General features: G+C 39.1%; 1 protein-coding gene across 1 annotated transcript in view; it reads right to left on the reverse strand.

The window, feature by feature from the left end:
* Nucleotides 1-12,439, reverse strand: part of PIGG (phosphatidylinositol glycan anchor biosynthesis class G) — a 78,036-nt gene that overhangs the window by 15,901 nt on the left and 49,696 nt on the right. Inside the window, exon 12 of the mRNA XM_042822764.1 lies at nucleotides 8,495-8,658. Within this exon, the coding sequence (XP_042678698.1) occupies nucleotides 8,495-8,658 (164 nt within the window). The remainder of the gene's footprint in view (nucleotides 1-8,494; nucleotides 8,659-12,439) is intronic.

Raw genomic sequence — 12,439 nt, forward strand, 5'->3', positions numbered from 1 at the left:
AAAGTGAGAGAAGCGGAGGGAGGGAGGATGAGTGGAGCGGGAGTATGAAAGAGACAAAAGCAGATAGAGTAGTATAAAAGTCCCAAAGAAAGGTGGCACAGAGCATAAGAAGTAGACTGACAGCATGACCAAGAGGGAAAGTGCATTCAAGAATGCTTCCGAGATGGAAAAGTATGCAAGCAATGGTGAAATGATGACAGACTGAAAGAAAGGGAGAACGGAAAAAAAGCAAGCATAATAGGGAAAAGAACGTGCAAAAGAACAGCAAAGCTGGGGGCATTTTAAGGAGAGGTGCAGGGAAGAACAGAGAGTGGGAACAGGAGGATGGAAAGAAGAGAAGCAGGAGAAAGGGGAGGAGAGTGTAAAGGGAGAAGTGCAAGGAAGAGGCAAAGTGAGAGAGAGAAGCAAAGCAAGAGTGAGGCAGGGGAAATGCCAGCCAGAGAAGAAGCAGGAGAGAGGAGGAGAGCGGGAGATAGAAGAGGAAGGCTCAGGTTACAGACTGAAAGTGTGAGGGGTGGGGAAGAGCAGAGCAAGAAATGGGGAATTTGAGAATGTGAGAGAGATTGGAAACCATGTGAGAAAGGAGAAAATGGAGAAAAGGAAAAGGAAGACAGAAGGGAAAAGCAAGGGACAATCAGAACATACAGCAAAGACATACAAAGGAGAAAAAGTGCTGCAAGTGAGAAGGAATGAAATAGAGAAATGGAGCACATGCAGGAGGTCGACTATGAGAAAAGGAAATTGTACACAAGGAAAGGGAGCAGAGCACATGTACGAGCGGACAAGTGCCCAGAGAAAATGTGTGACAGTGGGAAGCAGGGGTGTGACAGGCAAGAGGAATGTACAAGAGGTGGGGAGTGGGTGAAGCCCATGCACAGGATAAATGAAGACAAACCATACGAGAGATGGGAAAAGCACGGACTGTGGATAAGCACCCGTGAGAGGGCGGGAAAACAGGAGAGAAGAGAAATAAGCTGTGGAAGGAGGGCATATGTATAGAATGACAGCGCAACATAAGAGGACAGCAGAATAGAAGAGGGAAAGTATGAGCATGCAGGTGAGGGGGCATACCCAGCAAGAGTACAAGGGACAGCGAGAGAAAAGAGTGGAAGTACAAGCATAACTTCATTCTGTAGCAACACCAAACCTCAGGGCTCATCCTCCACTGAAAATGGTTGCATGGGCTAATCAAAGAAAACATCTTAGATGTGAATATAGAAACACCTAATCCCTTCCATTACAATTTACAACAATAGTTTTTATTGCACCTCTTATATTTACACGCTTATATTTTTTTTTAAAGAAGCATGCTCCATTAATGCTTGCTTGGAACTCCAAGGCAAGCTAGCTTTGCTTTGTCACTCTCAAACAGCCACAGTTCATCAGCAATAGGAGGGATTACCAGAAGTTTCTTTTACAGTCACAGAAATTAATTAGCATTCTTTTCATCATCTTTTCATGTTTTCAGAAAGTTTTTTTCAAGTTTTTCAAGTCTTTCTAAAGTCAAGCTGAAAGATTCAATCTAGACTATCTGTACTCTTTGAAGAAATTCTGTTTTTCTTATCACATGATTCAAAAATTTCTGCCTGAAACTGATGTTCTGAGGCTATTCATGCCCAGTATTTTAACTGTTGATTCTCCTAAAAGCCGATAACCTTAGGTGCATATTAAACATAATAAACAGGCTTCTATACAGGATGTCAGGAAAATATGGTCTCATCGTGCAGTGATTCCAAACAAGAATGAAGGTAAAATACTGCACAACAAAGCAATACTGCACATCTGCACTCTCTGCAGAGCAAGAAACAGCTAGTAGCTCTGCAGATACACTGAAACCAGAAGGCTCTACAGCTAAGCACTTTTGAGCCTACTTCTATAGGTCAGACAGACACCAGAAGATCAAAAGAGGAGGAAGACAATACAACTCTTAAAACAATTGGAGCTTTGACAGAAACAAAAATCCGTAAACGTAGAACTCTTTCCTTTCCATTCAAGATTACCCACAAAGAAAAAGTGATAGGCTGTGCCAGAAATCAAAAAACATGCTTGTTACACTGATTTAAAGTAGACTCTAAGCCAGTAATTCTGTCAGTAATAACAGTCTCATAGCAATAATGGCACTACACAGCATCAGTAAGACTATCTAAAAGCTGTGTGGTCAACTCTATAATGTACTTGGACAACACCTAACACAATGAAGCATGTGTTCTCAATTAAGGTCAGTAGTCATTATTAGAAAACCTCACGCTTAATATATGAACTCTACCAAAAATTAGGTAAGTTTTTAACTTCCAAATCTGCTTAGGTGCTCACTTTCATCACTTAAAGCAAAAAAAAAAAAACAACAACAAAAAAAACCCAACCCACTCCAAATCTGTGTGTTTATAATTCTGTGCTCACAACTTCCTTTAACATTCACGTAGAAAGTATTTCATCTCCTAAAACACAGCTGCACAACTGGTCCATAGAGGAAGAGGATGACATTTATTTTGCAGAAGGCTTTCAAGTAACTTGTCATTTGTCTCTAACACTGAGGCAACTGATGAAGAGGTCTCCATCACAGAACTTTAATGATGACTAAGAGAAATCTCCAGCTCATACTCACAATGACAACATGTCAGGAGATGCCAAAGTGAGTACAATAGTCTTCCAGCCTGCGGCAATAAAGCCACATTTCTGCTTTGAAATGATTTTCAGATTTCTCTATACGCCCAGGAAAGAATAAGATACCTTCTTCTACATTTTTTATTTTAGTCAGCTGGATTGCTGGCAAACACAGCATAGAGCAGGTATTACCATTCTTGAGAATGTAGTTGCAACATATTCATAGCTGTAAACACTTATTCATCTTTAATTAACCTAAGGGAGAGAGAATGGAGTGAAACCAGAGGAATTAAATACTATTTACACACAATACTGAAGGGTTCAGAAAAAAAAGGGTTGGATTGTTTCTTTGTCTTTTGGGAGGACAGCAATTTCTACCTAGAACTCAAGAAAGAAATAATATTAAAACACTCTCTGCGTGTTCAATTTATATAAGAAAGAAAAAGGATTAATATGTTAGCATGAACTGTAAATGGAGGACTCCATAAATGAAATGGACTGAAGACGGCAAAAGCTGAAACTTTAACGTTAGATATTCCTATAACAAGCATGCTTTTTAAATCAGCATCATAAAAAAAGTCACAGCAAATCTTGAGCTTAGTGTGCAAACATTTTATATTAACAAAGTTCCAGGATAACATTAAGCGTTTTGCAACAAACATCCCCTCATTGGGCATAACTTAGATTTTCAACACCTGAAAGCCTGAAAGGTTGCTAATCCTGAAACGAAAGCATTACTAAAACATTTGATCAGTAGGGAAGAGAAGCCAACAGGCTTGCAACATTCTTCTAATGTTAGGAGACATCCAGCATTGACACTGAAACCTGACTCATTAAACCAATTAAAACAGAGATTCTAACGAACAAGTAACCTGAAAACTACAATGCTGTCTATTTAAAGAGAGCTAATTACATAACACCGTGACTGTCACCCACAAGACAACTTTGTTTGGGTAGGAATGCAAAAACTGAATCCATCTGGAGTGAGATGAGTACAGTGAGGCCATGTAACACAGGTCTGGTTATACAATAACATGGCCCTTCCAATCATAAGAATCCCCAAATGCTAAGTTCTAATTTAAAGTACAGCAATACACTCTAAAAACTACTCTTTACATGACTCATGTGCTCTCTGGAATTTATGCCGATCACAAAGAGAATGCTTGTTTAAGTTTAGGCATCTGTTTCATCAGTGCTCACTGCCTCAGAAGCATAGTCAAGAGTTATTGCAGTTTCCATGGAGACTAAAGCAGAAGAGTTCTTACTATTTCTGTCTGTGAAAATCCCATCACATTCCAGCTGCCAAGCTTTTTATGAGAGCATGAAGGACAAAAAGTGGCACTAGTATCCACATTCCTGTCTATCACATGCCAGTAGTTATTTTAGAAGCATATTTACCTTTGCACATGAGAAGGAAATCTTATTCTTCCATGTGCCTGATTAAGGGGATGCAAGTTGTTTAACAACTTACAACCAGATTTCCAACATATTATTTCAAGTCCTTATATTCTAATTTTTTTTTACATGAGAGCCCTGACTTCATATATCCAACGCACTTGCAATTCACAAGGAGGCTCTTGCCACTGTAAAATCCTAACAGAAAAAGTGATGCAGTGCAGATCAGATAAGTGGACAGAGAGGTGGACTGAAAACTGGCCCAGCTGCTCAACACGCAGGGTTCTGATCAGCAGCACAAACTCCACCTGGAGGCCACTCACTAGCATCCAACCACAGGGCTTCACACACTGGGGCCATCTTCCTTAAAGAAGCACGGCAGAGACAACATCCTCACCAAGTCTACATGCAGTGCCATTCAAAGGGACCGGAGCAGGCCAGTAAAATGGGCTGACAACAAACTCAGGAAGTTCAACAGCAGGAAATGCAAAATCCTGCACGTGGGGAAGAATCAACTCATGTGCCAGGATGGGCTGGGGGATGACCACTGGGAAAGCAGCTTGGCTGAGAAGGACATAAGTTGTCCTGGGTCAAAGACCAGTGACACCTGGGACTGCAGTGGATTGCTAGCTGTCCCAAGTTGATGCTTCATTACCTCTCTTTAGTAGTAGTGAGATTACACCTGCAGTCCTGGCTCCAGTTTTGGGCTCCCCATTGTAAGAAAGACATGAGTATACTAGAGTGAGTCTACTGATGGACCACAAATACGATACTGGGAATGGAGCATCTGACAGAAGAGAAGAAACCAGGAAAACTGGAAATATTTAGTTTTGATAAGAGAAGGTTGCTCTCAATATACATAAATATCTCATAAGCAACAGTAAAGAAGACACAGACTCTTACCAGCTGGGTCCCAAGTAAAGATGAAGGGCAATGGACACAAACTGAAATAGAACAAATGACACTTAAACATCAGAAAACCATTTTTCTGTCATGGTTGTCATCTACAGTTTTTCCAGGTAGACTGTTGAGTGTCCAGCCTTAGAGATAATTAAAGTCTGACTGGATGTGGCCCTGAGGAACTTGTTCTGTTTGGACAGTACTGTCCTTTGAACAGAAGGTTTGGCACAGATGATATTAAGAGATGCCCTCCATACTCAAGCATTTTATGACTGAATGAGTGCAAAGTGCAGAAGGAGGAAAAGTATGCGTGTGTACTTGTACCTTAGAAGTTACAGCCACAATAGAGTTCAGCTTCTAAGAATTTCAAAAAGACTAAGCAAAGGCATCTGGTGCACCTTATCAGTTATACAGAGCTCCACTAAGTGTCTGGAATTAATGAAGACAGCTAGAACTGAGGTCAGGCTTCTCTGTACATGTAGATTTCCCCAGATGCAAGCAGCTCCAAAACAGATTACAGGATGCTAGAAACTGCAGAAAGGACAGCATTGCTGTGCTGTTCTGAACATATCCAGTCAACTGTGACTGTTTCAGGGTGGGTCAGCAGTCCTGATGGCAACCTCAGCATATTCCACAAAAGTACAGCAGATGAATTTTTTTAGACTTTCCTATCAGGAGTGGGGAAAAAATCTTCATTCAGGATCTTTCAGGGAAAGACTTTGAATTATACTGACTGAGGCACTGCATATAAAGCATTTAATAAGAAGTCTTCAAGAAAAACATCTCAAATTTTGCTTTTTTTTTTAAGAAACTCAATCATCTGTGTATTTAAGAAACAACATGAAGCAGCTGGCCCGTTTGAGATTTTGCTCCAAGGAATAACAACAAAGAAATATGGAAACCATTCAGCCAGCTACAAAACACAAAAGCAAAACAAAGAGCATGTTGACCAAAGTTCTGATCACGATAAGATACCAACAGAAACAAGTCCCAGGGGCTTGAGAGATTTCAATCCAGAGTTATTCACTGTTCAGGAGAGCAAACAACCTTACCAGTTGACCCAAATGAACCTTAAAATTTCTACACTAGAAAGCTGCTTGATGGAATCTACTTACGTAAGTGATGTGGGTATTACAGGTCACAGCTACCCACGTGATATCAGTTTAAACCATCACTGTACCTGGCAACACTACTAGTTGAGCTTTTAATCTGCAAAAATTAACCAAGAAAATATGAGAACAATCCACACTACTATGGAGGTACATTATTTGAAAAAATACTAACCATGTAAAGATCTTCAAAGATTTTGTTACAGAAAGTTTTTCATTAATTTGTTAGAAGTGCTTTCAAACAGCATGCCATGTGATATCATTTTTTTCTTAATTTTATGTTAGTGCTGATCAGTCTGCCATCTGGAGTCTAAACAACATTAAAACTTCAACTCTTTAACACATTACAGTAGCTTTTATTCTTTTATTCTCCCTCCTCACACAACAGCTATGAGGCTGCTTGCTCCTCTATACTCAGAGAAAATTTCTAGCTCCAAAGCTACAGTAGGTGCTACAGTGTAGTAATGAAGAACAGAAAGTGGAACAAAAAAATCCAAAAAACAGTGCAACGTGGACATGAACAGACGAATCACTTTCAACACAGCACGGTATAGCTGAACAGAGATATAAAGGAATTAGAGGAAAAAAAAAACAACCAGTAGATTAATAGAGCATAAGTAATAGTCAAGGTCATGAGTCACATATTTACTAGAAGACAAGAGGCAGGGATTTTTGTATGTACATGGCAACTCTGTTTTTAAAGAGAGTATAAAGAACGGAAGTTGAATGGAAGTTGAATGCTTGAAGAGCCTGAGTAAGGGGAAGATATACTGATGGATCACAGCAATAACAAAAGAGTGCTAGAATAAAACTCTGTACAAAAAAAGAGTGTTAGAAACAGGGAGTTAATGTTGGGTTTCATATCAAGACATCAGATGGTAGGGAGAAGTCAAGAGGGGAGCATGGTGGTTACACAAACCCAGGCATCAATGGATACTGAATCCACATGTACTTAAGCCAAAAAAATATCAGAATGAACAGAGAAAAGACTGGATTTCAGATGTACTATACATAAACACCAGTATTTAGACAATATCAGCCAACATAAGATCAAAGATGACTTCAGGGAAATAAGCCTCAATCTAAGAGGTCATTAAGTTTCTACTAAGCAAGTGCATTACTGGCACAATACAGATCCAGCACTGGCATGTGCAGTTCCACCAAGACAAAGTACAGAGAGCTGTGTCTTTGAAGAGCAGTATGGTACATAGGCAGACCAGTGAGTAAGGTGTATCCCTGTCCATAAAAGGTGTTTGTTAATACACAACAACACACACAGTGCAGGAATTTAGGCCACAAGAATAAGTCATTTCTTGCACAAAGGCCTGCACAGCTGTATGCAGCTGTGTGAGTTGAGGATCCCATTTCATTACACATATAATGAAGGCATGTGTGCCAACATGAGAGTTCACAGTGTACATATAGCCAAAGCAAACAAGTAAAAGGAGAAGAGAAGCCAGATAACAAAAAGCACAAACAAGATGAGACTGGACAGCAATGCAGATGAAGGGAAGTCAGATATGTTCACAGAATGACTATGCATAAGGCAAAGAATTGTCATAAACAAATACTGTCTAAAATCCCATTTGCTAGTCCTGCTCCAATGTTTGGTTTCTAAATTAGAAAGAAAAAAAGCATAAATTTTAATTCCAAAGATTAATAAAGAAAAGATATGTAGCTGGTGAAAGTTCCGGAATGGTAAGAACTTGGTCTCTGTCAAATGGTATTCCAGTGAAAATACATCATGTTTTTGTATTTGTAGAATAATGTGATAGGGTACTGAACTTACAGTCACTCCTGTTAACATACTGCACCTCTCGAGTGACCAAGAGGATGAGTTAAATGTAATAGTAGAGAGTCCAGTTGGCTATTTCATGCACGCTAAGATGCATAACAATTTCCAACTATGTCTTCTTGAAATTCCAAATGCATCAATTTATTTTGCATTCCTTAATGCCTCTGCTATACAAAATATCCAAAAGTACAAATATTTCAGCTACAAGTGACAGCAATAATCAGTAACATACAATAAATAAAATTGCTTGATCTGTATAGAGTTGCATGCCACTATGCCAAGCAAGGAGAGTTGTTGAAAGAACAGTATATTAAGTCTGAATTCCATGTCATTATTTTGAAAAGGCCTTCTCAAGCCTCCTTCTTAATAGATTCTAAAAAGGATGTTTTCAGGCAGCACACCTTGTTACAACAAAATATAATAAAATTTTAAATAATTTAGCACAGCAAACTGAAAACTCATTAAGAAACAAAATTACTAAAACAGTGCAAATAAAATGAAAACTGCAGATAAAATGAAACCAGGAGAGTGAGGTGACACAAACAAACAAAACAAAATAACATGCATTTTCTTAATGGAAAACTAACTGAAAGAATGGTGTAAAGAAAAATACTTGTTTGAAAAGGTGTATTTATAAGAATGGTATCTGCAATACATAAGGAAGCATTATTTTAGTTCAAAACATGATTACCTGCTGACTTCAGAACTCAAGTAGCACAGAAGATGAATGGCCCAAAGCAAAGGTCCTGCATATGTTGCAAATGCTGTAAGGAAGATTGCTGGTATCTCCACGTAGCTTTCTAGTCCCACAAACCCTGCTGAAACATCCACAGTAGCAATGCCATTTGAATTTCCCTGAAAATAGGAATAAAATCAAAAGATTCAATTATCTCCAAAGAAACATCTAGGATACATTCAATTAAAAAGGAATTAATTATTACATCAACTATTTGTACCAATTATTGCATCAACATTTCGAGCCACTTTACAGTACAGTCATATTATTTACAATCTTTACACTGGAATTTCAATACAGAACCTTGCCAAACAACAGCTTCAATTTAAGATTCAACGATTACTTCAGGCATGAACAACATCTTCTGCTTGTCTTTTTTTTGGCTGCAAATACATATGCCTGATGTTTAATAAATTATGTTATAAAAATATATTAAAACAAACAGCTACATTATCTGATTTCAGTCATAGTGATGACAATATACATTTTTTACCACTCATGGCTCAAAACCAAGATTTTAGGTTTGTGGCTTAAAATTACACCAGGATATAAATATTTTTTGCTCCTGGAGACAGCAGGGCTCCTGTTTGGAGCCTGTAGTAGAACAGAAACCTCCCCTTCATCCACAACATAAGTTGCATGTAACTGAATTAAGACTCACAAAGGCAGAGATGTTTCTGATTCCCGACTCTCTGCACCACAACAGCTGGTACTGAAATGGACAAACTGCCTAGACAGCTTAAATAATCAGTAAAAGGCATTTTTAAGAAACATAAAAAAACATACAACATTCACTGTGTAGCTCATCCCAGCATCTATGAATTTGTTTGAAGTGATGTAGTACCAGAAGAGTACTGGGAGAAACAGGTAACACCTCATACAACAGCTGAGGTTACAAGGGGTCTCTGGAGGCCATGTACTGCAACCAGACTGCTTCCACAGGGCCACTCAGAGGCCTCACTCAACACCACATCCATGTAACTTCTGAAGATCTCTGAGAGTTTCCACAACCTCTCTGGGCAACCTGTGCTTGTATGCCATCATCTGCACATTACATAAGTGCTTCCCGATACACAGAGAGAACCTTCTGTGTGCAACTTTGTGCTTGTTGCCTCCTGCTTACTGAAAAAAGCCAGGCTCTTTCCTCTTTCCACCTTCTTCAGGTATTTCTAAATATTGATGAGACGCCTCTGAGCTCTCTCCCACACTCAACAGCTCCAGCTCTCAGTCCCTGCTATATGTGAGATGCTCCAGTCTCTCAGTCACCTTGGTGGTCCTTAGTTAGGACTATCTTCATTAGCTCCACATCTCTTTTGTACTGAGGAGATCAGAGCTAAACACAGTTGTCCAGATATGGCCTCACCGATGCTGAATAGACATGAAGCATCCCCTCCTTTGACGAGATGGCAATATTTTGGCTAATGTAGCGTAAGACAGCATTACCTTCCTTAGCAACACTGATGGTTTATGTACAAGTAGGTGCTCATCAGGACCTCAAGGTCCTCTTCTGCAAAGCTGCTTCCCGTCTGGCTGGCACCCAGCAGCTACTGGTGGTGGACTTCACCTTGTTAATCTTCATAACTTTCAGGAATCCACAGAATCTCTGGGTGGCTCGTCAGCTAGTATTGGAAGAGCTCTGCTGAAACATTTGTTCCTTGTGGCAGATACCTTTCTCCAAGACTAGCTCATATATCTGAATTGCGTTTCTGTAGCTTACAACTTCCAACACTGAGACGACACATAAATAACTGACAATTCAGAGAATCTCTATTTAAAGTACCACTGAAATATTTCAAACAGTAATAAAAAAAAAACAATAAAAAATAAAAAACAGACAATAAGCAATAGCTTATTGTCGTAATGGCAGAAAGTGACAGGAGACAATTCAATTTTGCATAAAAGCATTCCATGGCAGTTCCTAATGATCTAGATCAATGAAGAACAGATATAAAAACACTAGCTTGGGAAAACTAACCAGGGTATCTGCTGCGTAACAGTGAAGAAGGTCTCCATAGACAGTAATGGAAGTAATCAAAAACTCTCCTCAAAGCTGCAATGATTTTTCTGAAAAAAAATTCAGTTATATCATTCATCATATAGAAGTGATTAACAACAGTATCTCAAATGACTCTCACTGAACTGAGAAGTACAGAGGTGAAATACAAAATTGGCATGCTCCTGGCTTGCTTAAACACTGAATTGACACATTGCTGTATTTCCACTGAGCCCTTCCAGTAATTTTATAGTAACTGGAATTCTGTACACAAACAAAATGAGAAAACTTTAATTACCTGAATCAAATAATTTAAGGTGAAAAAATGAGGTAACTGGAGAAGGTTGCCCAGAAAGGTTCTGCAGCCTTTATCTTCAGAAGTTTCAAAATGCGTTCAGACAAAGCACTGAGCAACCTTTTCTGACCTCACAGCTGCCCCTGCTCTGAGGATAGAGTTTGACAAGCCAATTCAAAGTCTCTTAGACCATCTTTCTACCAAAAGGTAATATCAACAAAAACATACAAGCCTATGCTGTTCTCCTACAGAAATAAAAATGAGTATAAACAAGTCTTAGAAGTTTCGAGACTGTACTTCCTTTCCCTTCTACTACAGATACATTTGCTTTAAGGATGCAAAAAAAAAAACAAAAATAAAACCAGTAAAGAAACACACCATTTTCTTTTCTTCCTTTATGAGCTCCTGTCCAACACAACTAAAATAGCTTAAGAAATACTTATAGCAACATATATACTTTTTAAGAGCTGCTACAGCTAAGGAAAATTAACATAATTATTTATATTGTCACCGCACGTTGAAAAACAAGTAGCAACAACAAAGACATACAATACTTCTGGGAAATAAGTGATGAGTTAAAAGATATGGACAACTCAGGGCTTAAAACTAAGCAATCAAATCTATTGTTCGAACCTGTGGACAAATTCATCACGAGGTTCAGAAACTTGCAATAGTATGACACAGGCAAATAAGTATGGCGCTGACAATATACATCAGTTCCACATCTGTCAATACTGAATTCTTTTTAACTTTGGGGTTTTTTTCATTGAGTTACACAAAGTAATGAATAAAGCAATTATCCTAACTACTAAAACAAGACTGAAAGACGAGGTTAAGTCTTAGCCAATTTCACACAAATAAAACAGTATCAATAGAACTAAAGATAACCCAGTTTGGAAGGGAACTCAGAAGTCTTCAAGTACTACCTTCTGCTGAAAGCAAGTTCAGACACAAAGGACTTCACAGGTTGCTCACGACGTTATACAGCCAGAATGGGAAAGTCTGTAAAACCCGTGTAAGCAACCTCTGCCCATATTTAGCAGTCATAAAAGTCTTTAGTAAAGGACAAAAAAAGAAGTTAAAAGAAATTTGTGAGTCACATAAGTAGTTTAATAAATTAGCCTTTTTAGGTTCCAATTGTCAGAGATCTGCAAGGGCCAGCTGCTCTAAAAAGAATGTAAGCTGGGAAATGAGCATGAATACCGGGCTGATGGCAGTGATGGATTCATCAACAAGGAACTGAGAGGTCAAGCACCACGTGTGGATCAGAACTGCATCTGGAGACAGCGATCAGAGTCAGATGCACTCCAGTGATCACTTAGTAAAATCCACTGTGATGAGGCAGGTGCAAGTGAAGGTTAAGAAAACCAACCAGCAGGTGGTTCGGGTCCAGATCAGGACTGAGATGGTCTGAGACGGGGCACAGCACAGGAGCCAGCAGTAAAGTATCAGACTAAAAACAGCTCCCAGAAAAAAGGGAAAAGCCACTGCTTCTGCTTTTTCTCACAACAGTTCCTCTTGGTGTACGACTTTGAAATCCACTAAAGAATTCCTAGATTAGGGAATCTGGGAGACGCAGTTCTTCTTCTCTCCTGAGAACCACGAACCCACA

Source organism: Centrocercus urophasianus, unplaced genomic scaffold (genome assembly GCF_019232065.1).
Source record: "Centrocercus urophasianus isolate 14NV4802_14NV808 unplaced genomic scaffold, USGS_Curo_1.0 seq_21, whole genome shotgun sequence".
In the NCBI taxonomy this organism is placed as follows: domain Eukaryota; kingdom Metazoa; phylum Chordata; class Aves; order Galliformes; family Phasianidae; genus Centrocercus; species Centrocercus urophasianus.